Consider the following 25622-nt stretch of genomic DNA (forward strand, 5'->3'; position numbering starts at 1 on the left):
CGCTGTGTGTGTGTGTGTGTGTGTGTGTGTGTGTGTGTGTGTGTGTGTGTGAGAGAGAGAGAGAGAGAGAGAGAGAGAACCAACACATTGAAAATGAACGGTGTGAAATGAGTGGAAGCTGTGGTTGGAAAGCCCCCGCGAAAATACCCCGACAGAGGAACTGCTTTCTTATAAATATCCTCTGTCACAGAGCCTGTCAGTAGCTGCAGCTGTCATTTTAGATGGGAATTTAGCGTTCTTCGGAGCGAAAAATAAGGATTCCTTCAACACCGTAGTTGCCACTTGTTAACAGGCGATCATCAACTGAGATTTGGCCGAAATGCTGGGTTCACACTTCCTGTTTTGTTGCATTTTATTTGTGCTCCAGGTAAGACAATTTGTTTCGAGTCCATTTAGAAGGTTAAATAGTGTAAGATTGGTCGATTGTTTCATTTAAAAGTAAGGGGAAATATTTTTTGTTACATATTGGTCGAATGGATTGAAGTACTGTACTAAAAAATCAGAACATATAACGTTGTTTCCGAATATCTTGTAAGGAATTAGCGGTTGAGATACATTGTGACCCAAGTCATCCAACTATAGTACTAGCCTGAACAGGGAGCATTTGCTTCTGATCACCTGGGCATTGGTGGATCCCGCGCAGGGGTGGGGTACGAAGAAGTGGAGGTTGGCGAGGACTCCAGTTTATTTGGGTTGCGCTGTCTGAATTTAATTGGTCCAGCTGACTGTTGGTGGCAGGGAGAAAGCCAAGCTTCCGGTACTACAATGCTAAAGAGAAAGGAGAGTGACTGAAAAGGCGTTCTGTCTGTCTATTGTCGAGGTGAAGGCACGGTGCGCCTTTTTGCAGAGGTTTGTTATAGGTGTCTACAGTGAAAGCGCAAGGAGAGAGTGTGCGGTAATAAGTTCCTTTGAATTCGGAGACAAGGGGGCGTGTGATTCACCACATAGTCACACTGAATTACGTTTCGAACCGCGCGTCTCATCTGAGCGTTGATGAAAGCGCGGGAGCCCGACGCTGGATCCTGAAGTCATTGTTTCAGAAGACAAAGAGACTGAAACAGAAATGCTGGAATAATGCAACAAATTAATCAGTATCAATTTGAGAAGAGAGAAACCAAGGCAACGTTTCGACTCTGACACCTTACTCGGTTCCGATTGTAAACGCTAACTGGTTTCTCTGTTCGCAGATGGCGCTTACTGGCCCGAGTTTTGATAGCATTTCCATTCTCTTTGACACACACGATATTGCAAATGCTGCAGCCCCGTTGCTGTTGCCGTTTCGGACAGCGGACCTGCTCAAGGTTGAAACATACGAGGTTGAAATTTTCAGCAGGGTCAGCAGGGGAAAGGGTCCCTGAAACCGTGCGTTGGGGAGGTCAGATTGGTCCAAATGGGCTGGGACCCTACGTGTGGGCCGCAAGGGTGGGAGAGGGCGAGGTGCAACGGTAGCCGGAGGGCTGCAGGCACGGTGCGGTTCGGTTGCTCGATCACTGATCCGCTGCAACTTCTCTTCACCACAAGAGGCTGGAGTTTATATCCCGGTATTCCGGTATTCACGAACTTGGCTAGGCAGAAAACGTGACATTCTGAGGATGGTATTATAAAAGGAAATTTGCCTTGCATTCCCCATGTTTAACGTGGAGACTGGGCGACAGAAGTAGCAGGGGAGGGGGGTGTGGTGGCTAGGGTCGTCTACAAGAGTACAGATAAGGCAGCAAATGATGAGATAAAGTTGAATGAGACAGCGGTTCATTTTTGTTAGCACAGTTTGTCCGTTGGGCTTCCGTGGGAGAAACGTCGGAGTGGTGCTCACATCTCTACTCCAGTTAGATTCTGTTATCTACATCGAGTTAGGATTGAAGGCACAGTCTGGTTTATTACAGCTAGAGCCTGAATTTGATCGAAATGAATTTCTTTTTAACTTCTTCATGATCACAATACCAACTGTGCGTTGTCTATAGGGATTAGCCCTCTCTTCCCTGGGCATAGTAACGTGCAATATCTAGACTCTAGATTCCAGAGAAACAAAACGTTACAATACTTGGGCATGAAAGAGTTATCTAGTGTGTAGGAAAGTGGTAAAATCTGGGGAAGAGTTGATGGGAATAGTTGGCAATAAAAGGTGTCAGCGTAGTGTTAATAGAAAACTGAATGATAGATGGTTGGTGCGGGCTCGATGGGCCTTTTCCTTCCCGTATCTGTGACTCGGATAGTGCTTGGCCAGTGTTAGAGGGGAATTTACAGTAATATGATTTGTCAACAAGATTGGACAAAGAAAACCACTTGGCTCATTTCCCTTCATCCATCTGGTGTTATAAGCGGGCATTGGGAGTGAACCCAAATGCAAGACACAGACACTGAAGAACTAGGAACAGGACAAGGTTTATCAAGAAAGCAAGGGGAGTCAGGAAGAAATGATGCTGGACATGGATACAGGCCCTGGACAAGACAAGAACACCGGGCCTGGGCTAGGACTAAGACTTGGAAATCGGGACCAGAACAAGGAACTTGGAACTAGGAGCCTGGGCTAGGACTCAGAGCCAGAGACTGGACAGGGACCCGGAACCTGGGTCTTGACTTGGGCTCGGACCCTGGGTCTTGACTTGGGCTTGGACCCTGGGTCTTGACTCAGGCTCGGACCCTGGATCTAGGCGAGGACAAGATGTGGCTACAGGACTGGACGTGGAACTCCTGCACAGGATGAGGCACATGGACAGGACAAGAACACAAAGCCTTGACTTGGACAGGACGAGGTTCTTGGACTAGGCTTAGACAGGATGAGGTACTTGGACGTGGCTTGGACTGGACGAGGTTCTTGGCCATGACTTAGACTGCATGAGGTTCTTGGACGTGGCTTGGACTGCACGAGGTTCTTGGATGTGGCTTGGACTGCACGAGAGACTCCTGGACAGGATGAGGGAACCCCAGCATCGGGCTGGCCGAGGAATCTCCAGCACAGGATGTGGCTGTTGAACTAGATTTGGCTCGACTCTTGGACTCGGCTTGGTTAGGCTCTTGGGTACGGAGCCAGGAGTGCAGGGCTGGGACCCTTCCTCGGATGCAGGGCTGGGACCCTTACTTGGGAACAGGACTTAGGGCCGGGGCTTTACACAGAATCAGGACCCCTCCTTGCGAAAAAGACCTAGGGCCAGGACTCTTCTTTGACACAGACACTAAACACAAGGACACAAAGAGATAGTTCCAAACTCAACTGTAGATAGTTCCTTATCTTGGCGTGGCAAGGCTCCGGTCTCACTCCAGCAGTTGAACTAGACAGGAATGCAGGCGAGACTTCAGAAGGAAGGGGAAGGGAACAGTCCAGCCCCAAATCCTCGATTTACAGAGGTATTCATGTGCCAGCCCAAAATGAGAAATCAGGTGCCTCAATTAAGGCACCCAATGGAACAAGGGAAAACAGGAAAACCTTGAATAAGAATCGATAAACCGGACCATGAACTGAAATGTGGATTTCACGGGCCGGACCATGACATCTGGAGAGATTGTAATCTTCCACAATGTAGCAACAATTATTCTTTGAGTAGTTCTGCAGATTTTACCTTTCAGGGATTTAGTCTAGCCTAAATCTATATTTCTTGGTCAACTTCTAGATTATATTGGGGCAAATTTTCTGTATCTTCAAATAGTTTCTCAATGAGATCCTGGAAAATCCATCTGAAAGTCCCAAATATCTCTTTGACATACTTGCTGACCAACGTAAACTTCTGCAGGCATCTCTGGGAACTTTGCCCACATCTGCCAGTCAAATTCATCAAGATTTGGCCAAGTGTAGGGGTCTTAATAAGCTACATCAAACAAACTATACAATACTGATTTTAATGCAGAACAGAGATTAATTACTTGGAGCCCTTGGTTAGATTACATCCCAATTATTGTGTGTAATTTTGGTCTCCTTCCCTGAGATAGAATATTCTTGCTACATAGTGAGTGCAGAGAAGGTTCTTCATACTGAAGAGTTGCAGAAAGTTGTAAACTCAGAAGCTGGAACAAGGGCATTGAGGACACCTTCAAAAGGCGATACGCCAAAGAGGTGCTATCCATTGTTAAGAACCCCATCACCCAGAACATGCCCTCTTCTCATTGCTAACATCAAGGAGGAGGTATGGGAGCCTGAAGACACACACTCAAGGAACAGCTTCTTTCCCTCAGCCATCAGATTTCTGAATGGACAATGATTCCATGAAGGCTATCTCACTATTTTTGATTTCATCTATCTATTTTTAATATATACATCTTATTGTAACTTACAGGTTTTTTTATGTATTGCAATGTACTGTTGCCAGAAAACAACAAATTTCATGACATATGCCAATGATATTAAACCTGATTCTGACTCCTGAGATATTAAACTGCTGTGTGTGGTGTGATTGGGTTGAGCAAGCCTGTATCCATTAGAACTTTGAGAACAATGATAAGGAATCTCGTTGAACCATACAAAAGGTCTGATAGGGATGGACACACCAGATGCGAGGAGAATGTTTCCACTTTCTGAGGTTTCTAGAATAATGGGGTCAAATCTCACATTATGGGACAAAAAATTTAGGACTGAGACTGGGAGAAATTTCTTCTCAAGTGAAACTCTGGAATCCTCTATTGCAAGGCGGTAGATGCTGGAAGTATTTACTTAGTGGATAGATGCCTCAAAACAAAAAAGGCAACAAGTGATATAGGTAAGGAGTGGGAATATGGTTAAAACAGAAATCAGCAATTATTAAATTGAATGTTGGAACAAACTTCAAGGGCTGATGGCTATTTTTCAATCTTCCATGGTTCTGATCATGCTACTTCATATTTATATATGACAGGAAGAAATATGATCTTTAATAGCTTAAAATGCAATCTTGTACAAAGACCACAATAACTCTTAGGTGATTGTGGATGATTCCACACCAACGTGCAAAGAAGGAGGAATTTCTCCCAATGTAATGTAAATATGTAAATTTGGAAAAACTCAACAAACCAATCAATATATCATAAAGAGTTCATCAGGTGTGGTGATCAATATTTATGATTCAATCATTACCATAATAAGATTATATGGTAAACTGGTTAATCTACTGTATGTTAAAGATGAATTCTTGACCACGCATTCTTCGTCACAGCCCCTGCACTTTAATGTCTGCCTGCAACACTCTGTATTGCATTCTGTTATTGTTTTCCCTTGCACCATCTTGCTGTATTCATGTTTGAAATACTCTCTGTGGACTTGAACTAAGTTTTTCAGCATATCTCAGTATAATAGTAAACCAAATCCAATTACAATTTTTGTCCATTGCTTTTATTTTTGGATCATTCTGTGTGATTATTGAATATTGTACCTCCTTTCTTCTCATGGTGACAAAAAGTAAGTTTTTTTAAACTCTGCTTAGCACTGAATAACTGCAATTATATCAAAGCTGATATAAATGACTGTATAATATCTTCATATATATCAAGTGTAAAAGTGTTATCTACTATCATTGCAAGGTGAGAAGTTCAATTGGCCTATTTTCTGTGGTGCAGGAAGTAAGTTGCTCTGTTATTCTTAAGGGAGCTCAGCGCTGTGTTTGTCAGTTGTAGGGGATTTTTGTGAGGCAAACACCCTTCCCCATCCTGTAAGCTCTGGTTTAATAAATTTTCTGGGTATATCTGTAAAAAGATGTTTTTGTAAAGCATTTGAAGCAGAGTTCTTCTGTCAAGCACAATGAAATAAAAGAGGTTGATGAATTACCTTTGGGGTTTTATAACCAGAGAAACAAACAGCATTTTACAACAGCACAGATTTACTTGAGTCATCTAGATGGTGAAACATCTCAGTGCGCTTCAGGACAACAGTGGGCCATTTATGGTTGTGCTGAGAAGTTATTTTCCTCTCTCACTGCCTCTCAACTGTGCCTTTTGTCGGGCAGCTTCAGAAGACTTTTACTTGAGTGGCATATAGATCAGTAAAGGTAAGAAAGGGAGATTTCCTCCCTTAATCAGTGAATCGAACAGGTGTATACTCCAGATTTTTATACTGTTGAATTTAAATTTCCCAGTTACCATCAAGGGATTCTTACTGAGTTCTCTAAATCAATAGATCAGCCATTTTGGTTGCATGTGCTCAATTTAACTGCCTTGTTTCAGCAGAGTTACTGAATGATACAGTAGGCCAGGTCATCAAAAGCTTAGACAAAGACATAAATGTTTCATGTGAAGAGACCCACTCAGTACACATACACCCAGTGGCCACTTTATTAGGTACCTCCTAATGAAGTGGCCACTGAGTGTATGTTTGTAGTCTTCTGGTGCGGTAGCCCGTCCACGTCAAGGTTTGACGTGTTGTGCGTTCAGAAATGCTCTTCTACACGCCACTGTTATAATGCATGGTTTTTTGAGTCACTATTGCTTTCTAGTCAGCTTGACCCAGTCTGTCTATTCTCCTTTGACCTCTCAAGGCATGTTTGCTCACAGAACTGCCCCTCGTTAGGTATTTTTCACTGCATCATTCTCTGTAAACTTTAGAGGCTGTTGTGTGTCAAAACCCCAGGAGATAAATAGTTCCTGAGATACTTAAACCACCCCATCTGGCACCAACAATCATTCCACATTCACAGTCACTTGTATCACATTTTTCCCCCATTCTGATGTTTGTTCTGAAAAACAACTGAGTTTCTTGACCATGTCTGTGTGCTTTTATGCATTGAGTTGCTGCCACACAATTGCCTGATTAGATATTTGCAGTAATGAGTAAATGAGTATATCTAATAAAGTGGACACTGAGTGTACTGTAGATTCATGTTGGTCTCGAACAGGTCACTGAAAGAAAGTCATTTGGAAGGATCTTAAAGACGATCATCACTAACAGCAAGGTGTTACTTTCAGAAAGGAAGAAACGTTGTAGTGGAGGGGGGCAAGGGTTTTGGTGCAGTCTGCGAAGGGAGAAAAATCAGCACAAAGTCAACGATACTACGGAAGTTTCTTAATTCTGTCATTGTAGTGCCTCTTGACCAATGGCCATGTCACTGGAATATATTGGACTGAAACCATGCACATGCCCATTGATGATAATTTATTTTATGCACACTGCTCAGCATCTACAAATTAATATTATTAACACAAAGGCAAAGTTATTGTGTATACTCTTAGTGGCCACGATTAGGTAGAGTGAACACTGTGTGCATAAGTCAGTGTGCAAAACTGCTGTATGTTTGGGGAATTTTCCACAGACCCTACCCTGCAGCTGATCAAATACAGCGAATGTTCAGTCTGACCAGCACTCAGCTTTCTCTCTGGTATCCTTTCTGCTTCCTGTTTTGCATAAACCATATCTGTAGTTTCGAGATGTGCCAGGAACTAAACGAGAATTTTATTTCTGGAAACAGAGTTGGACAGAATGTTTCTGAGATGTTGTCAAGCAGAACCAATATGCAAACATAGGCAAAAATCTGATAGGGCACTCTTCTTATTAATCTTTTCTAATATAAGTCATGGGAAAGAATTGGGCTAATTCCAGGTACATTCCCACCAACAAAGAAAGAGAAAATAAAGCAGGAACAAGTGTGATTCATGCCAGTTCACAGAAGTCTTATGTAGCTGCAGTAAAGGAAGTAGTTTGCTTTAAATCAGCTCCCAGTGATGAAAAGTAAGTTTCTTGTAACTTCTATGTGTAATGGTCCTTGTTTGAGATTCTTGCATTCAGTATCAATACATATAAAATGCTGGAGGAACTCAGCAGGCCTGGCAGCATCTATGGAAAAGAGTAAACAGTTGACGTTCTGGGCTGAGACCCTTCGTCACGACTGGAAGAGTAAGAAGGTGGGGGGAGGGGAGGAAGAAGTACAAGGAGGTAGGTGATAGGTAAAACTGGGGGGAGGAAGGGTGGCAAAGAGCTGGGAAGTTGATTGGTGAGAAAGATAAAGGAGTGGAGAAGGGGGAATCTGATAGGAGAGGATAGAAGGCCAAGAAAGAAAGGGAAGAAGGAGGAGCACCAGAGGGAGGTGATGGGCAGGTCAGGAGATAAAATGAGAGAGCGAAACAGGAATGGGGACTGGTGAAGGTGTGGGGGGGGGGCAACTGGGCTATTACTGGAAATTCAAGAAATCAATGTTCATGCCATCAGGCTGGAGGATACCCAGACAGAATATAAGGTGTTTTTCCTCCACCTTGAGTTTTGGCGCATTGCGACAGTAAAGGAGGCAATAGACTGACATGTCGGAATGGTAATGGGAAGTAGAATTGAAATCGGACCCTCTCTAGCATACAGTAGATCTGGGGTGAAACTCCATTCAAAGCAGCAGAAGTGTAACACGTGGAAAAAATATTATTGCTCGTGCAAACAAGAGAAACTCTGCAGATGCTGGAAATCCGAGCAACACGCATAAATTGCTGGAGGAACTCAGCAGGCAAAGCCTCTGCTCTAATGAGGTTTGGGAAAGTTGAACAAAATGGAAGGATTTACTCTGCGTCTAAAGATTAAATATTAGTTTGATTTGTCACATGCATATTGAAACATCGAAACATACAGTGAAATGTGTTGTTTGCATCAAAGGATGTGCTGGAGGCAGCCCGCCAAGTGTCACCATGCTTCTGACACCAACATAGGATGTCCGGACCTACCAATCCTAACCATGTCTTTGGAATGCGGGAGGGAACCGGAGAACCCAAAGGAAATTCACACAGTCACAGGGGGAACTTACAAATTCCTTACAGACAGCAGATCTCTGGCACTGTAAAGCATGACACTAGCATGCCATTGCACCTTACCATGCTGGCAGTTAAGCTCTGTCACCATAGACTACCCTGACTTTCATTTTCTTGCTGGCATTCACAGTAGAGCAAAGAAGTACAACAGCATCAATGAAAAACTACACACAAAGACTGACAAACCATGTGCAAATACAGCAATAAGTGATTAAATAAATAATACTGAGAACATGATTAGTAGAACTTGCTGTGCAAATAGAAAATGCTCCTAATCCTTCCCCCACCCCCCGCCGGGATCTTTTGTAAATTTTGTTAAATTTGTTTTGTCTGGTTACTGCCCTTGCTAGGACAAGTGTCTGTTATTTAAATGGTCAAAACTTCTTGGCAATATTTCACCAAGAATTAACAATAGCAGTTACAGCTGTACAAAGAATACAATCCATTGAACAAAATATTATTAAAAGCCGTCCATTCTAAACATGTTCAAACTACGAAGGTGTAGTTTACTTTGGGAAATATGGGGTACAGAAACAGTGTGATATCTATACTGATGCCACAGACTTGATTATTGATAAGAAACTCAGGCTTTAATTGCCTTGTTCTTCCACCAAATTTAGGAGCAAGACTTTTTAAATTAAACAATGTTCCATCCAACAATGTAGTTAAGAATTTGTTAATGAAACTCAGTTAGCAAATTTTAATCATCTTTATCATTCAGTGTGAGTGTGGGATTTCTTTGTGAACTAGGCGCCGTCTCCCCAAGCTACGTCTTGCCCATGCTTCCATGGGCAAAGTTGTTTTGATAGCTGCCTATTTGAAGAGCTTTTGCTCCCGCGGGTTTATAGATCAGAGATACATTGGTATTTTCTCCTGATATAATACTCATTAAGACAACTGACATTTGAGCATTATTTAAGTTTGTACAGTTCGACCACAACCGGAACATTCTGGTCTGCTTGCAGTTTTTTGCCGCAGTACAGGAAGGTTTTGGCAGCTCTGGGGAAGGTCCAGAGCAGATTATGAGATTATGCTAAAGCTATAAGAAAATATAATTCTGGGTATGCTGGTGTTGCTTTTCTTGGAACAGATTTAATGACAAGTAATAATGTTTAGAGAGGGGGGGGTGGGGTGACAGGAAAATACCACTACCTTAACAGAGAGATGAACAACTGGAAATTTGGGAATTACAGCGGATTTAGGGATTTTGTTTTACATAGAGAGTGGTAGGTATGGAACTCATGGCCTGAGATGCAGAGACATTTAAGAATTACATGTGATCTGCAGAGCCTCAGATCAAGAACTGAGAAGTTTGATTTGTCTAAGTTCCCCTTTGGATCACATGGACAAGGTGAGCCAACTGGTCTTGTTCTGTGCTGTGGAATTTGTGATTTTATGAAGATATCACAAGTAGCAGGCAGGATCTAACCTCAGTAATTCCGATTAATCCACTTTAATTTCTGATTAATGCTCTTTGTGGTTCAGAGCCCAAAGTCTGAAACACCATTTGGAATTTTTTTTCAAGAACAAAGAAGTAATTGTTTCCCTGTTAGTCATCAGAACATTGGAATTTTTTTTGGGATTTCTGAGGCTGGAGATTTTCTAAGAAAAGCATTTCCTCTTTTTAAAGCAGAAGAACAACATGTTTCACAAAGAGAATCTAAGTGCTTATAAAATGGCCATATAATGTGTGAAAGGTCCATCATTATTCTGCAGCAAACACGGGGGAGTCTGCTGCACTATCTGCTTGTGCTCCAGTGTAAGCTCAGGTGGAGGAGGGTCTTGATGGATAATAGTGGGGGAAGAGGTTGTGGGGTGGGAGTGGTGTGGAGTACTGGGGGAATGGTTTGGTGGAGGTGGAGATTACTGGGGGTCATTGCCATGCCATGGGGCAAATTCAAGTCCCGTTACAATGCTTACTGCTACTTGGAAGCCGGCTTATCACAGACTCGGGCCAAGCAGCGACTACTAAGATCAGACTTCATTCTGCAGCACAGGATGAGGCTATTTGACCCATCTTGTCCGTACCATACCAAGAAGAACTCTTTGGACCGAGGGTACTCAACCTTATTTATGCCATAGAACCCTGCCATTAACTGAGGGGTCTGTGGACCCCAGGTTGGGGACCCCTGCTTTAGACAAACCCCACTCTCTAGTTCTCAGTTTTCAAGTCACAGAATACAGGCACTTGGTGGAGAGTTTCAGACTTACCGCATCTTTGTGTGGGGAAAAAAAACTCTTCCCTAACACTAATGGTCTTAAATATATGCCCCCCACTTATTCACTGCTTAAGTAGGATATTCCTGCTTACCCCATCCATTTCATTATTGAGACATGACAGGAAAAGATTTGTTATTAACTAAAAGGTTATTTAGGTAAAACTATAATCTCAGTAGGAAGAGGTTCATGCCCTGGAACCTTCTGGAACCTCCTGTGGCATGAGGCACTTGAAAGACAATTACTCCATGTTGGAAATTGCTCATGGCAATTTCTGGGTACAATTCCAGAACTGCTATCCCAGTACATTTCTGTCCCGGGACATTTCTGGTTTTGGATCACACCTGCATTGATGATTGGTTTCATATCAGATGTGCGTATAATGCCTTCACATGTATTGCCTGAGAAATCAGTTCATGTTGCTTTCTTCTCATTGGCCAAACTCCATTGGCAGACTCCCCCGTGTTTGCTGCAGAATAATGACGGACCTTTCACACATTATATGGCCATTTTATAAGCACTTAGATTCTCTTTGTGAAACATGTTGTTCTTCCGCTTTAATCAAGTTGTTCAGGTCAACAGGTGCTTCAGCCAAATGTTTCCATGCCAACCACTGAATACCTGTCCATACCATTTTTAATAGCGCTGTTCCTTGAGCAGGTCCTGGCCTGAGGCTCAGAATATGTATTACACGTGTTCTCTCACTTACCTCTTCCCTTCAGACCTATCTGTCAAGCACAATAGTTCTGAGGTGATGCCCCCCAAATAGATCCCAATCCAACTCCTGAAATCATACCTGACCCCCAGAGTCTTTATTCTTTGTGACAATCCTGAATTGACTGTAGTTTCCAGCTTAGCTTGTTTCCAACCTTCCTTTTCAGGCTCTGAGTTGATGTTGCACACAAAGAGAGGAGTGTGAAGAACATTCCTTAGTGGCCTGCACCCCAGGACTCAGCACCATCTAATGACCCTTGAGCAAACCTGCCCCACCCCAAGTGCCAATGAGCTTCGAGGCCAGAACTGGCAATGCCTTGGGAAATCCACAAACCTGGTAGCTGACAGAGATTTGGTTCCAACTGGCGCCCCAGACAATAATAGCAACTTGTTCATCTATGTGGCACACGTAACCTAACGGACCATTCTACATTGTAGCTTTAATTCCCGTGCGTTAATGTATCTGATGACATGTCCTGGTCTCAGTACATAAAGGCACTCATGAGGAAGTTGTGCCAGCCTTTTTTTTGCCCTATTTCATTGAAGGTTCAAATTGTCACCGAACACACAAACAAATATCTACATGTGTACTGCTGATAGTGTCCTGACAGGTTGTATCATGTCTGATACAGCAATTCAAAATGCACAGGGATGTAGGAATGTAAGAGGCTTCAATGAGTGGTGGACTCAGCCCAATATGTTACAGGCACATCCCTCCCCAACCATCGGAAATATTTATATGAGGCAGTGCCTCAAATAGGCAACATCCATCATCAGAGATCCGCACCATCGGGTCATGCCACCTTCTCACAGCTACCATTGGACTGGAGATACAGAAGCCTGAAGTCCCCCACACCAGGTTCAAGAACAGCCGCAGTACAGTGCAATAAGTTTTAGGTACACTGTTGTGTGGTTTTATAAGAAAATTGTCTGGTAAGTTGTTCCAGGAATCTTGGAGAACCTGGCACAATTCTTCTGCAGACCTTGGCTGTCTTGCTTGCTTCTTCCTCTCCATGTAATCCCAGGCAGCCTCAACGACGTGAAGATCAGAGCTCTGTGGAGGCCATACCATCTGTTGCAGAACTCCATGTTCTTGTTTTCACTAAAGATAGTTCTTTATGACCTTGGCCGCGTGTTTGGGTCATTGTCCTGCTGCAGGATGAAGTTGGGACCGATCAGACGCCTCCCTGATAGTATTGTGTGGGATGAGAATCTGCTTGCACTTCTCAGAACTGAGGATTTTGTTAACTCTGACCAGACCACCAACTTCATTTGCAGAAATTCAGCCCCAAACCTGCAGGGAACCTCCACCATGTTTCAATGTTGGCTGCAGATATTTATCCATGTGACACGCTCCAGCTCTTCTACAGACAAACTGCTTCCTGTTTCAGTCAAAAATTAAAAATTTTGACTCGTCAGTGCAAAGCACTTGGTGCCATTGTTCAGCGCCCCTGTTTTTGTGCATAGGTGAGTCTCTTGGCTCTATTTCCACTTCAGAGGAATGGCTGTCTAGCAGCAACTCTTCCATGAAGAGCATTTCTGACAAGCCTTCTCCAGACTGCAGGTGGCGCTCTTGGATGCCAGTGCTTTTCGTGAGTTCAGAGCTGATAACAGCATTGGACTTCTTCTGATTTAGAAGCGACATCAGTTTGACACAACTCTTGTCTGCCGTGCTCAGTTTCCATAGCCGACCACTGCGTTTTTGGTCCTCAACCTTGCCTGGTTCTTTGTGCTTCTTCAGAGTAACTTGGACTCGTATCTACCAGAACATTTCTGCTTGGGAGAGAACTTGCTGATGTAGGATGACCGCCCGAGTCTTGCTATGCTCATTCTTGCTATGGTGTAAAATGGATGATTTGAAAGTTAAACTGCCACATCTGCCACACCCTCACCTTTTAGTTTGATTGTCCTTTGCCCGGTTTGATTTCTTCTACACCCGTGTCTGTTTCAGTTAATCAGTTTAGGTTATTTAACTCATTATGTCATGTTTATTAGCATCCCGTTTGTTATCTTTGTTTAATCGTGCACTGGACTATATATCTACAAAGCAATCAGGTTTTTATTTGAGAAGTAGCCTATAACTGAAATTTGTTACTTCCTTTAACAAAATACAAAACTTTTTCTGTACATTTAATTTTTTGGGAAACCGAATGTTTAGAAATCTAAAATTTGCTTTTTTTTCTACTGACACACTAATGCAGAAGACAAAAAAATAAGCATCAAAATCAAAATTTATATAAAAATCTAGGATGCCCAAGTCTTTTGCACAGTACTGTGCTTCCTTTCAGTCATTGAACTAGCCTGTACAACCTTAATCACTACCTCTGTTTAGAAACACTATGAACACTTTACACACCAATGGACTTCGTTCTATTTGCATTCGCTCTTGTATAATTTATGTCTAATTATATTTTTCTTGTGAATAGTTTTCTTTTTCTTCTGGCACTATGTGCCTGTGATGCTGCAGCAAGTAAGTTTTACATTATACCTGTGCACAGGTGTACTTGCAATAAACCTGACCTTGAAATTTGAGTTTATCAGGAAACATATTTCAGCACCAAGCCAAAGGAAGGGCCATTTGAGACAGCTTTGGGAATTGATGTGTTGTTTATCCAAGAAGGCAAGGCCAGTTTGAGCTTAACTGGATGATTGATACAGGTTCAATTTTCCTATTACGCCTGTGCTTCTTTTTCCAGTGTCCTCAACATGTCTCAGGCAGCACCTGCAATCCTGTCTCTGAACACGCAAAATTTGGCAAGTGCTGCCATTTGTGCCCACCTGGTGAGTAATAATATTAAATATTTGAAGCAAAGCGTTGGGGAAACGCAGCAGGCCAGGCAGTAGCTACTTAGGGAAATGGACAGTTGACATTTCAGGTCAAGACTCTTCATCTGGACTGGAAAGAAGGAGAGGAGATAATAAGCACAAGAGATTCTGCAGATGCTGGAAATCCAGAGTAACGCACAAATTCTGGAGGAACTAAATAGGTCAGGCAGTGCCTATGGAAGGGAATAAACGGTCAACATTTCGAGTTGGGGCCCTTCATCAGGGCAAGGATAGGAGATAGCCAGTATAACATGGTGGAAGGAAAGGGGTGGAACAAGAGCTGGCGGGTTATAGGTAGATGCAGGTGAGGGATGGGGTGATAGATAAATGAGGGAGGGGGAGAGTGGGAATGATGTCAAAAGTTGGGAGGTGATAGGTGGAAGTGACAAAGTAATGAAGATGATGAAATCTGATAGGAGAGGAAGGTGGAACATGGAATTAATTGAGTAAGTGGCGTATAGAACCTGTGACAGGTGTGTGTGTGTGTGTGTGTGTGTGTGTTATGGGTGGATGGAGAGGGTGATGGGGCCAATTGGGCAGGAGGAGAAAGAAAAGGAAAATGAGGGAAAAGAGACAGAGAGGGAATAGGTACCAGAAGTTTGAGAATTTAGTGTTCATGTCGCCAGTTTGGAGACTGCTCAGGTGAAATACGAGCTGCTGTTCTTCAGATTTGAGTTTAGCCTTGACCTGGCAGTGGAGGAGGCCATGGACATACATGCTGATGTGGGAATGGGAAGTAGAATTAAAATAACCAGCTACTGGGAGATTCCAGCTGGCACGATGGACTGAATGAATGTGCTCGATGAAGCAAATAGCTGAACTCCGGAGCAGGCGTTAGCAATTCAGCATGTCCTGCCATTCATATGAGATTATTGTTGACCTGCAAGTCAGCTCCATCTACCCACCTGAATCTGAATACGTTTGTTGGAGCACCAGAGGTATGTCAGGCCAACCCAGTCAGAAGAGGGATTTACTCCAACCCAAGAGCATCAAAGTACAATTCTATTCCCCTGCCACTGTCAGACTGTAAACAAGACAATGTTTTCATAGGGATCAGCGGCATGTTACATAATGTGGCTACTTGCTTCCCTAGTGGGGGAGTCTGTTGGGATAAGGATATGGGTGGAGATTTCTGGGCTCTCAGTCATTTCATGTGACAATGGGTGGCGACTGAAAACAAAGACTTGTTAATAAATGTTTATGCAAAATACTGAATACATTTTCCATGCTGAGAGTGTTGAACTTTGTTGTTTGCAGGCACGTATATGAGCCGCGAGTGCACTGAGGAAACTGACTCGGAATGTCAACCTTGTGGCCCTGATCGTTATCAGTCAGAGTGGAATGTTCTGGAACATTGTCATCTGCATAAAGTCTGTACCAATAGTGGGTATCATTTATTGCTACATATCTAATTGATCAGGGCGAGTTAATTAACTTTTAATTTGAACAACAACTGCTCCATGAGAACGACTTTTACAATGTCATCCTCTTAAAACTATTGGGAAGTGTGTTTGTTTAGAGATGAAAAGTACTTTAACCAATTCTTTGAGTAGCCTGCCTCAATTACTATCATCTAGTAGCACTTACATCCACTGTGATGAAGTGCTTTGAGAGGTTGGTGATAAGCCCATAAGATATAGGGGCAGAAGTAGGCCATTCAGCCCATCGAGTCTGCTCTGCTCATGGGCTGATCCAATTCTTCCAGTCATCCCCACTCTCCTGCTTTCACCCCATACCCTTTGATGCCCTGGCTAATCAAGAACCTATCTATCTCTGCCTTAAATACACCCAATGACTTGGCCTCCACAGCCCCACTTGTGGCAACAAATTCCACAGATTTACCACCCTCTGACTAAAGTAATTTCTCCACATCTCAGTTCTAAATGGACGTCCTTCAATCCTGAAGTCATGCCCTCTTGTCCGAGAATCCCCTACCATGGGAAATAACTTTGCATATCAGGCCTTTTAACATTCTGAATGTTTCTATCAGATGCCCTCTCATTCTCCTGAACTCCAGGGAATACAGCCCAAAAGCTGCCAGACGTTCCTGATACAGTAACCCTTTCATTCCTGGAATCATCCTCGTGAATCTTCACTGAACTCTCTCCTTTCTAAAATAAGGAGCCCAAAACTGCACACAATACTCCAGGTGTGGTCACATGTGCCTTATGGAGCCTCAACATCACATCCCTGCTCTTATGTTCTATACCTCTAGAAATGAATGCCAACATTGCATTTGCTTTCTTCACAACTGACTCAACCTGGAGGTTAACCTTTAGGGTATCTTGCACAAGGACTCCCAAGTCCCTTTGCATCATGAAGCACATCAACTCCTGCCTGAGAAGTGACTTGTATCCGCTCCAATTTGCCTACTGGCACAACAGGTCCACAGCAGATGCCATTTCATTGGCTCTTCACTCAATGCTGGAATATCTGAACAGCAAAAATGCATACATCAGGATGCTCTTCATTGACTACAGCTTAGCATACAATAATATCAATAATATCATCCCCTCAAAACTAATCAATAAGTCCCAAGATCTAGGCCTCACTGCCTCCTTATGCAATTGGATCCTTGCTTTCTCGACTTGCAGACCCCAGTCAGTTTGGATTGGCAACACCATTTTCTCCACAGTGTCCATCACCACAAGGCTGTGTGCTTAGCCCCCTGCTCTACTTGCTTTACACTTATGACTGTGTGGCTGAGCATAGCTCCAATGCCGTATTCAAGTTTGCTGATGTCACCACTGTCATAGACTGAATCAAAGGTGGTGATGAATCAACATGTTTGAGGGAGATTGAAAATCTGGCTGAGTGTCGCCACAACAACCACCTCTGACTCAAGGTCAGCAAGGCCAATTATTGTCTTCAGGAGGAGAAAACTGGAGGTCCATGAGCCAGTCCTCATTGGAGGATCAGAGGTGGAGAGGGTCAGTAACTTTAGATACCTCAGTGTGCTGGATCCAGCATGTAAGTGTAATTACAAAGAAAGCACAGCAGCCAATCTGCTTTCTCAGAAGTTTGTGAAGATGTGTCATGACATCTAAAGCTTTGGCAGAATTCGGTGGATGTGTGGTGGAGAGTGTACTGACGAATTGTATCATGGCCTGGTATATAAACAATGCCCTTGACCTTAAAATCCTATACAAAATAGTGGATACTGCCCAGTCCATCAAGGGTAAAACATTCACTGTCATTGCGCACGTCTACGCAGAGTGCGGTTACAGGAAGGCAGCTTCCATCACTAAAGACCCCCACCTCCCAGGACATGCTCTCTTCCCACTGTTGCCGTCAGGAAGAAGATTCAGGAGCCTTAAGACCCACACCCCCAGGAATAGGAAGTTATTATCCCTCAACACTTAGGCTCTTGAAGCAGAGGGGATAACTTCACTCAACTTCACTCGTCCCATCAATGAACTGTTCCCACAACTTATGCTGTCATTTTCAAGGACTCTTCATCTCATGTTCTTTTCATTTATTGGATATTTATTTGCTATTGTTATTTCTTTTTTTTCCTTATTTTTTATTTGAATGGTTTGTTGTCTTTTGCACATTGGTTGTGAGTCCTTTCAGTTGGGTGCGGACTTTCATTGATTCTATAATACTTCTTAGATTTATTGTGTATGCCCATAAGAAAATTAACCTCACGGTCGTATACAGTGACATATAAGTACTTTGAAATTTGAACTTAAGTATTGTTTCTTAGTAACCCATTATGGTCCTCCTTCTGTTGTAGTAAACAGGCATGTGATGAGTGTTATCTCCTCTAATTCTCTATTTGTCTCTTTGTAGATGGAGGATTTGTGGTTGAAAAGGCTGGCACCAGTACCAGTGATACAGTCTGTCAGTGCCAGGTTGGGAAGCACTGTGTCAATAAGGACTGTGAGATCTGTGAAGAGAACAACGTCTGTGAACCCGGCTATGGAGTTGTGTACAAAGAAGGTGAATCTCCCATCCTTCCTCCAACACTTGTGGGACACACAGGGAGAGATCATCAGCTGTAATGGATCTTCAACAGAATCAGAGAATGAATGAACCACACCCCCTCCCAGATTGAGTGATTGTTTTGTAGCAGGAAAAATTCCATTGTGCCAAGATGATAACTTTTTGATTTTCCTTCATAATTCTAGATACTCAAGCTTGTCTGAAACCCTGCACTGGTTAGGATTACCCCCAGAATCACAGAAACCCATTTTCCCCAAATTTAAAAATTTTAACTTGCATCGTGTTGTTATCTATCAGTCTCAGGACCTACAGGAGGTCTAATATACCGGAAGACTTGTAGTTTGAGCCTGTTGGTTGATATGCTCGGAAATCATTGCGCTTTGGCAACCCTTCAGGCTTGGCATCTCCTTCTCTACCTTGGCTTTGAGTGGGCCTGCCTCCGACCCCATGAAGGAGACCACCTTCATCCTGAAATGCAACCTTTACTTGTTTGCCCTCCTCAGGGCTGTCAGCGTCTGGTCCTTGCCCAACTCTGCTATGGTCTTCACACCACCGAGGCCAGTTCAGTTTACAGTCTTTGCTGAAATCTCCCAGGCTGTGTCGATTCCAAGCAATGTTCTGCTCCAACATTGTCAACCGAGTGGTGTGTAGAAAGTTCAATTTCACGTTTAATTGTCATCCAACCATACGTATGAATACAGACAAACGAAACAGCATTCCTCCAGGGCCAAGGTACAAAACACAGAGCCAACCATTATACACAGCACATAGAACCCGGACAATTATGAATGCAGAAAACATGCAGTCACAAAAGAAAATAATATTTACAAAAGTAATAAAGCCCAAGTCCCTGAGTGTGATGGCCTGCAGATTGATGGTGCATGGATGTTGGCCTGGAGCCACGTTTCTGCAAGAGCAGCCCGCAGCAGTTTCTCATATCACTCAGTGCAGCCACAGATAAAGGCAATCCAGCTTGTCTTCCACTGAGTGAACAATGGAGGGCAGCACCAACAGGAGGAACCAACTCCCAACTCACTGTGGAATCCAGCTTGTCTTCCACCGAGTGAATACTGAAGGGCAGCGCTGATTGGGGGGGGGGGGCGGCAAGGCATCAACCCACTGCAGAATCAAGTGGTACACAGCCAGCTATGGCGTCTCGTTCCTCGTTGGCCACAACGGGCGACCCAAGGCACGAATGAGGCCTCTTTTCTGTAAATTGTGCCTGGTCTGCTGAATTCCTTTAGCAGTCTGTGTGGTACAATAACACCTTAATTTTCTTTAATCTGGTTCAACACAATAAGAACTTTACCTTCCGTCTGTCTAAGGTTTGGACAAATTAGTTGCTTTGGAAGATGCTCAGGCATCTCAGTTGGTTCTACTGTTTTTGGTCTCAGTTCAATCCCAGAGCTTTTTCTCCCTCTCAGTGCACATCCATGTGTTATGTCAATTGAGAGAGATCATTCCTTATGTCTGGTATTCCAATTCAGGCACAGCTTCTAAACTTTATAGCTTCAAAAGCCATCACTCCTGACATCATATCGCCGTATCTCCAAGATTCTGGGAAAACAATTGATAATTTAAGTCAACAATAAGGGTATTTTATTAAATTAAAGAAAGACTCAATCAAGACAGCATTTTCTTCATGTGGCTTTTTCTATAGGAGCAAACAACTTCCCACAAGTTCTGTTGTGAGCTATATTGCAATATAAATGGGTTGAAGGCCAATATCCTTAAAGCATTACATGGCAATGGTTGTTAATCTCCAACATTATGCATTAGACAAATGTTACAGTCTTCTGAGCTGAATGTTCTCTACCTCACCAGAATTGTTCTGTAGTGTTCCAAGAACCTAGTGTTGTCACAAATCTATCCTCTGGTGTACTTCCTACTCTCTTTACTCATCAACAGCAGAAATACCGTAAGCTGTTAGCTCTGAAATTCCTTTGCTCACTCCATGTCAATCTTTCTTCTTTAAAAGTTAACGCTCACCAGTCAGGTAGCCCCTGTCCTGGGGTATTTCTCCTTCTTGTACATTTTTATTTGGTTATGAAGAGTGAAGTGTTTTGGAATGGTCTAACACACTGAAAGATTTAATGGGGTTTACTTTGCCATAGATTGGGACATAGATGAAGGCAATGTTTTAATAAAATGGTGCATTGAATTATTTTTTAATCAGTTTGCAAATAAACAAAGTAGAACATAATTTAAAATCACACTTTTTTTTCCCAGAAGGTGCGAATTTCACAATACCTGTGTGCGAGGTGTGTGAAGCTGGATATTTCTCAAACATATCTTCTAACTTGGAACCCTGCAGGAAATGGAGCGAGTAAGTCTAGCATGGAATGAAGTTTCCAGGATATAATACTAACACATCTCAGAAGCAGTTTAACACAGAGTTATGAAGAGCACATAGATTACGATGCTGCATTGTACAGATGTACAAGCTAGAAAACCTTAGTCTGATCTCAGCCAAGGAAGAAGATTTAGTTCAGTTGTACCAGCGCAGGGACAGGAAAGACAAGGAGAGAGAGAAATGTCAGGTGTGTTCCTTGTGATATCAGCTGAGAGAGTGTTCATAATGCATGAGCAATTTCTTTTGATTCTTACAATGTTCAATGACTGTTTCCTGTAACAGGAGAATTAAAGCAGGAGTCAGCTCATTCTTAATGGATTTTTAGATAGTGGAGGGAGAGGCTATAATGGCAAAGTTAGAGTACTGGAGGAGTAATTTTTCAAGTGGAGAGTTTGGTGTTGGGGAATCAGCTTCCGTTGGATAGGAGAGAGATGAACATGAACGAGCCAGATGAACTTTTCCCTTCCCTGACTGTATGGAATGTTCTTGTGATAAGGCTCAATGGCCTGCAGCTAACGTCTCACCTTCGGTCAAGTGTGAAAGACTGATCATGCTGTAACACATCCGGAGCTGTCTAATTACCAGTCTGAACTGCGAGTAGCTAGATAGTTGTGCATGATGCAGGAGCTCTCAGTAGAGGAGATAAAAATAACTGAAGTATTTCCTGTTTTCTGCCTTCAGTTGTGGCTCTCTCCATATGTTGGTGAATGGAACGATAACGAAGGATGTGGAATGTGGTAAGTTCCACTTTAGAGATTTGGATTTTAAAATTCAATTGAATGAATTTTACAATGTTATAAGTGTTAGCAATCTCACCACTCTGTTCTAAAAAGCTTTGTTAAAAAAGGGAAATGCATTGTCATCGATTGTAAGTGATTCGTAGAACATAGAATGGAACATAAGAGGAACAGGTCCTTCATGCTGTTGTGCAGAATTAATGAAGCTAATGACACCTGTTCCCTTCTGTATGCACATGGGCCATGTACCCCAAATTTCTTCCTATTCAAATGCCCATCTATGAGCCTCTTTAATGTCTCTATGGTACCTGCTTCTACCACCACCCCGGTCTCACATTCCAGGCACTCACCATTCTCTATGTACAGAAAAACAAGCCCCACACATTTTCCTTTGAACCTTACCCCCTCACCTTAAATGCTGCCATCTACTATTAAATCTATCAAAAAGGGACTGGCTGCCGACTCTATGCCTCTCATAACCTTATAAACGTCTGTCAGTTCTGCTCTCGGCCGCCACCCTCCAGAGAAAACAACTTTCAGACTTCTTGCATGCTGTGTCTAAATGGACAGCATTAGAGGTTGTATTTCCCACATCAGTAACACCTCTCTCCACAGTTCTAACCCCAGGAAGTAGTCAGTAAGCAATCACTGCACAATACTTCTAGTGCTCACTCAGATACTGGGAATGTACAGTAGGTGAGGACTAAGTAGATGCCATAATGATGGGCGAAGGTTAGCAGAGACCTACCAAGCAGGTAGTGGAGGAGACTGGACAGAATGGTGCATGATGGGGGCAGTTTCCTTGTCCAAAAAGTATCCAGGTCCGGTTAATCACCTCTGTGCGTTCTGATTTTTGCAAAGAGTTGCCTATGGTTCTGCGATGAACGGCGGTGGTCCTGGACTCCCCAGCATCGAGCAGACATGGGCCAATCTCTAGCACAAGCTCAGGAAATGGCACTCTGTACGGATTGATGCAGGGAATTCTTCTCAATAGTTTCAATGCAACAAATATTTTTAAGGGAATTAAAGTGTTTGCATCTTCAAGGTTTCAATTGTTTGTATTTAATTGGATGTCTTTGTGTTTTATTTCTATCAAAACTACTGAAAGTAATCAAATTATTAAGACATAAGATAGTTTCCAAACAGTCAAATACATTCAATAGCATTTTTGTACTGTGACACCGTTGATGGTTGGATGAACCACAGGTGTAACTTTGCTGGTTTTCAGCAGTTTTGTGGGTAGGTCTTGCTCTGTCTGATGGATGCCTCATTACTGAAATTGCAGCTGGTTGTGGCCGAAAAGATTCTGCGAGGAGATCCGTGTCGGGTATATGAGGAGTTGTTGTGTGTTTTAATACTCATGGCAAAATTGGTCACCTAGTATTGTATCCATCTTGGATCCTGCAACAAAATGTAGCAGGGAAAGTGGTTTACATTATTTTGTCTCATTTCTCAGTCCTTCTGTAGTATTTACTGGCAAGCCATCAGACTCCCTGCCTGTGGTTCAGCTGATGATTCGCAGGTCATGATCTGAAAATGTCTGCGGTCTATCCTCTGCAATGAATGTAATGGTACAAATAGCTCTAATAGACTCAAACCTAATTAAAATGAAAGCAAGGCTTGAACATCAAACTCCACGCTTCTGTGGGGAGTCCTTTGATAGCGTTAAGCCTGTCGCTGTACTCTAATGTGACACTGCACTACGCATACAACAGGCGATGAGATCTGATGTCTTTTTGATGTCATCATACACCTGTACTATCCCTCAAGTTACTCCGTTACCAAGAATATTCTCTCAGGGAATTTTATTAATTTCTTGTCCTTCCTACTGACAATCGTTTCAAGGACTCGGAATTTGGTAGAGATTCGTGATCATTCACGCTGATTATCCTGTTCCTTTCCAGGCTCGCAAGTACCTTCATCCAAAGTGGGATTGGTTGTGGTCATTGCACTCCTTACTACAGTACTTTCTTTCATCTTGCTATCCTTCTTCATCTATTCGGGATATAATCAAGGTGAGCAGTTAAAACGTTTCATAGTGTTTATATTGTAACCATTTTGTAGAGGTTACACTTGTCAGGATACTGGACTCCATGTTAGCTGTCCATTATATTAAACACCCCAGTTCAGGTACGGTCGATGGAATGAATACCCAATAGAACATTGCCACTGTAGGTAGAGCAAAGATTATGTTCAAATTTAAAAAAAAAACCGTTACAGTCTCCCATCAGAGATTCCCACAATAGAGTGAGTTAAAGTTAGATTCCCTATGGTCTGATTTGAGCTTTTGCCTTCCCATAACCTCAGGACAGCATCAGGTGTGTAACCTCCAGCTCCAGCTCCACCTTGTGGTTGTATTGGATAGCCATAATGTATTCCAGTTCATGGAAGCAAACCAGTCCCTTAGCTCCATCTGCTTCCTGGGATGGATGTTGGGCACTATGCAACAAAGTCACCGAGCCAGTTCTTTCTGTGCTTTGTGTTTTGTTGATCCATGCCTACTGGAAATACATAAAGGTTCTTTTCAAGTGTGTCAGTCATCACCTTCCTCCAGGATAGGGTGTTGGTGTTGGCTCCAGGTTGCAGATCCTGACTGATTGCATTTCTTTGCTTTACTTCAGAGAATCGGACCAAGGTGTGGATTACTTTTACCAGGCTGGTAAGTTGCGTAATGAACATTTTCACATTTCATGTTGAAGCCTTGACGCCGAACCGGGGAGAGATCTCTGATGATGACTTAGCTATCGAGGCAAGGTGGGGTGGGGTTCCCTGATGCGCGGGAAAAGCAGTCACACGGTGATCAGGCAAGTTGGCACTGGTGGTGAAAAGGGTCCCGACAGATGAGTATAAAGAGAATGGGTGGGCAGGGGTTCACTGACCTGAGTTGAGGGAGGCTTCTGGTCATCAAAAGAGAGCTTTGTTGACAGTGATCAGGAGTGAGTCAGGTGACCATCATGAGGGGAATCATTGACTGGGGAAGGGAGGGGTCAAACGGCGACTTGGAAAGGGAGTCATTGACTTTTGGAGTGATGGGACAGATTATGATCAGGGAAAGAAAGCAATTGGGGAAAGGGTCGCCATTGGTGCTCAGGTGTACAGCTCAATGCTGACCTGGCTGAGGACCATGGAGAGCAGAGGATGGGTGATGGCACTATTTGCCTGATGATCTCTCTGGCCTGCTGACGCAGTGATCAAATGGTTGTGTAACTAGTGCTTCAGCTGGTGGCAGGGACTGATCCGTGGCTGTTTCCTGGAGGGTAGATTGCCACTGATGAAAACCATAACAAGGAAAGTACCCTCTGCTCTGTGCTTTGTCTTTCAATAAAATGACCCGAGGTTTCGTATTTTCAGGTGAAATGTGCAGAGCCCACAAAAAAGCCAATCCAGGAGCTGACTGAGAACGGAAGGATAGTGGCCACAGCTGGTGATGAAGACAAGAGCCCAGAGATGATGACTGAGCTTCTGCTTGTGTAAACGGCTGGCGGATTAAAGGCTGTAATGGACTAGGCAATGGCACGGATGTCTTTTGTTTGCTGTGTTTTTTCACCAGATCCAGCAACACATAGCTCTGGCCTTTGACCCGAGATGATCTGCAACTGTGAACTTCTTAATCCTGACATTTGAAAGCTGGTTTGGAACAGCTGCCACAGTCACCTTTGGTCTTCTGTGGAGCACCTGGCCCTGACACAGGGGTAACGAATGAATGAAGCAGCGTGTGCAGTGACAGAACAGGTGGATGTTTGCCTGAGTTGCAGCAAGGGAATTTATTTCCATGTTTATGTGGAGACAGAAACTTTTCAGCTCCAAGATGTTGCAGCTGGTTCAATAAGGAGGAATGTTTCATTCTATCAATCCTCCTCTTGCACTTCCTCAAGGCAAATAAGGATCGGTGGATGTGACAGTAGTTGAATTATTTATGTGGAGTTCGCCTGTGTAAATAATCGACTGTGAACGTAATTGGATATTCAGGCTGTTTTCTGACCTAACCCTGGTCTGTCCCCCCTCTTCCACTGCAGCCCCACTGTCCCCAGTCTCTGTATATTCTCCTGCTGGTTCCTGCTGGCGTATGTATATATATATATATTTTATAAATGTACAACTGTAGTTTATAATAAATGTAGAGTTGTAGAAAGGAAAACGTGTTAAGCTGT

At 43.2% G+C, this 25622-nt stretch overlaps 1 protein-coding gene across 2 annotated transcripts; it reads left to right on the top strand.

The window, feature by feature from the left end:
- Nucleotides 1-220: 220 nt before the first annotated feature.
- LOC134342920 (tumor necrosis factor receptor superfamily member 5-like) lies at nucleotides 221-25622 on the top strand. 2 transcript variants are annotated; one of them, XM_063041621.1, is made up of 9 exons: nucleotides 221-367; nucleotides 14307-14391; nucleotides 15694-15819; nucleotides 18229-18378; nucleotides 20611-20707; nucleotides 21416-21471; nucleotides 23376-23486; nucleotides 24093-24130; nucleotides 24823-25622. In XM_063041621.1, the coding sequence occupies exons 1-9, from the start codon at nucleotides 320-322 to the stop codon at nucleotides 24943-24945; spliced, it is 834 nt and encodes a 277-aa protein (XP_062897691.1). In that variant the 5' UTR covers nucleotides 221-319; the 3' UTR covers nucleotides 24946-25622. The 2 variants fall into 2 exon arrangements, with proteins under 2 accessions (XP_062897691.1, XP_062897692.1); XM_063041622.1 differs by having other exon boundaries at nucleotides 20614-20707.

The sequence above is a fragment of the Mobula hypostoma genome, chromosome 2 (assembly GCF_963921235.1).
Source record: "Mobula hypostoma chromosome 2, sMobHyp1.1, whole genome shotgun sequence".
Classification (NCBI taxonomy): Eukaryota; Metazoa; Chordata; class Chondrichthyes; order Myliobatiformes; family Myliobatidae; genus Mobula; species Mobula hypostoma.

Coding starts and splice junctions, on each gene's coding strand:
- LOC134342920 (XM_063041621.1), top strand. CDS start 320: ATGCTGGGTTCACACTTCCTGTTTTGTTGCATTTTATTTGTGCTCCAG. Junction 368..14,306: donor GCATTTTATTTGTGCTCCAG/GTAAGACAATTT, acceptor TTCTTTTTCCAG/TGTCCTCAACATGTCTCAGG. Junction 18,379..20,610: donor TGGAGTTGTGTACAAAGAAG/GTGAATCTCCCA, acceptor TTTTTTTCCCAG/AAGGTGCGAATTTCACAATA.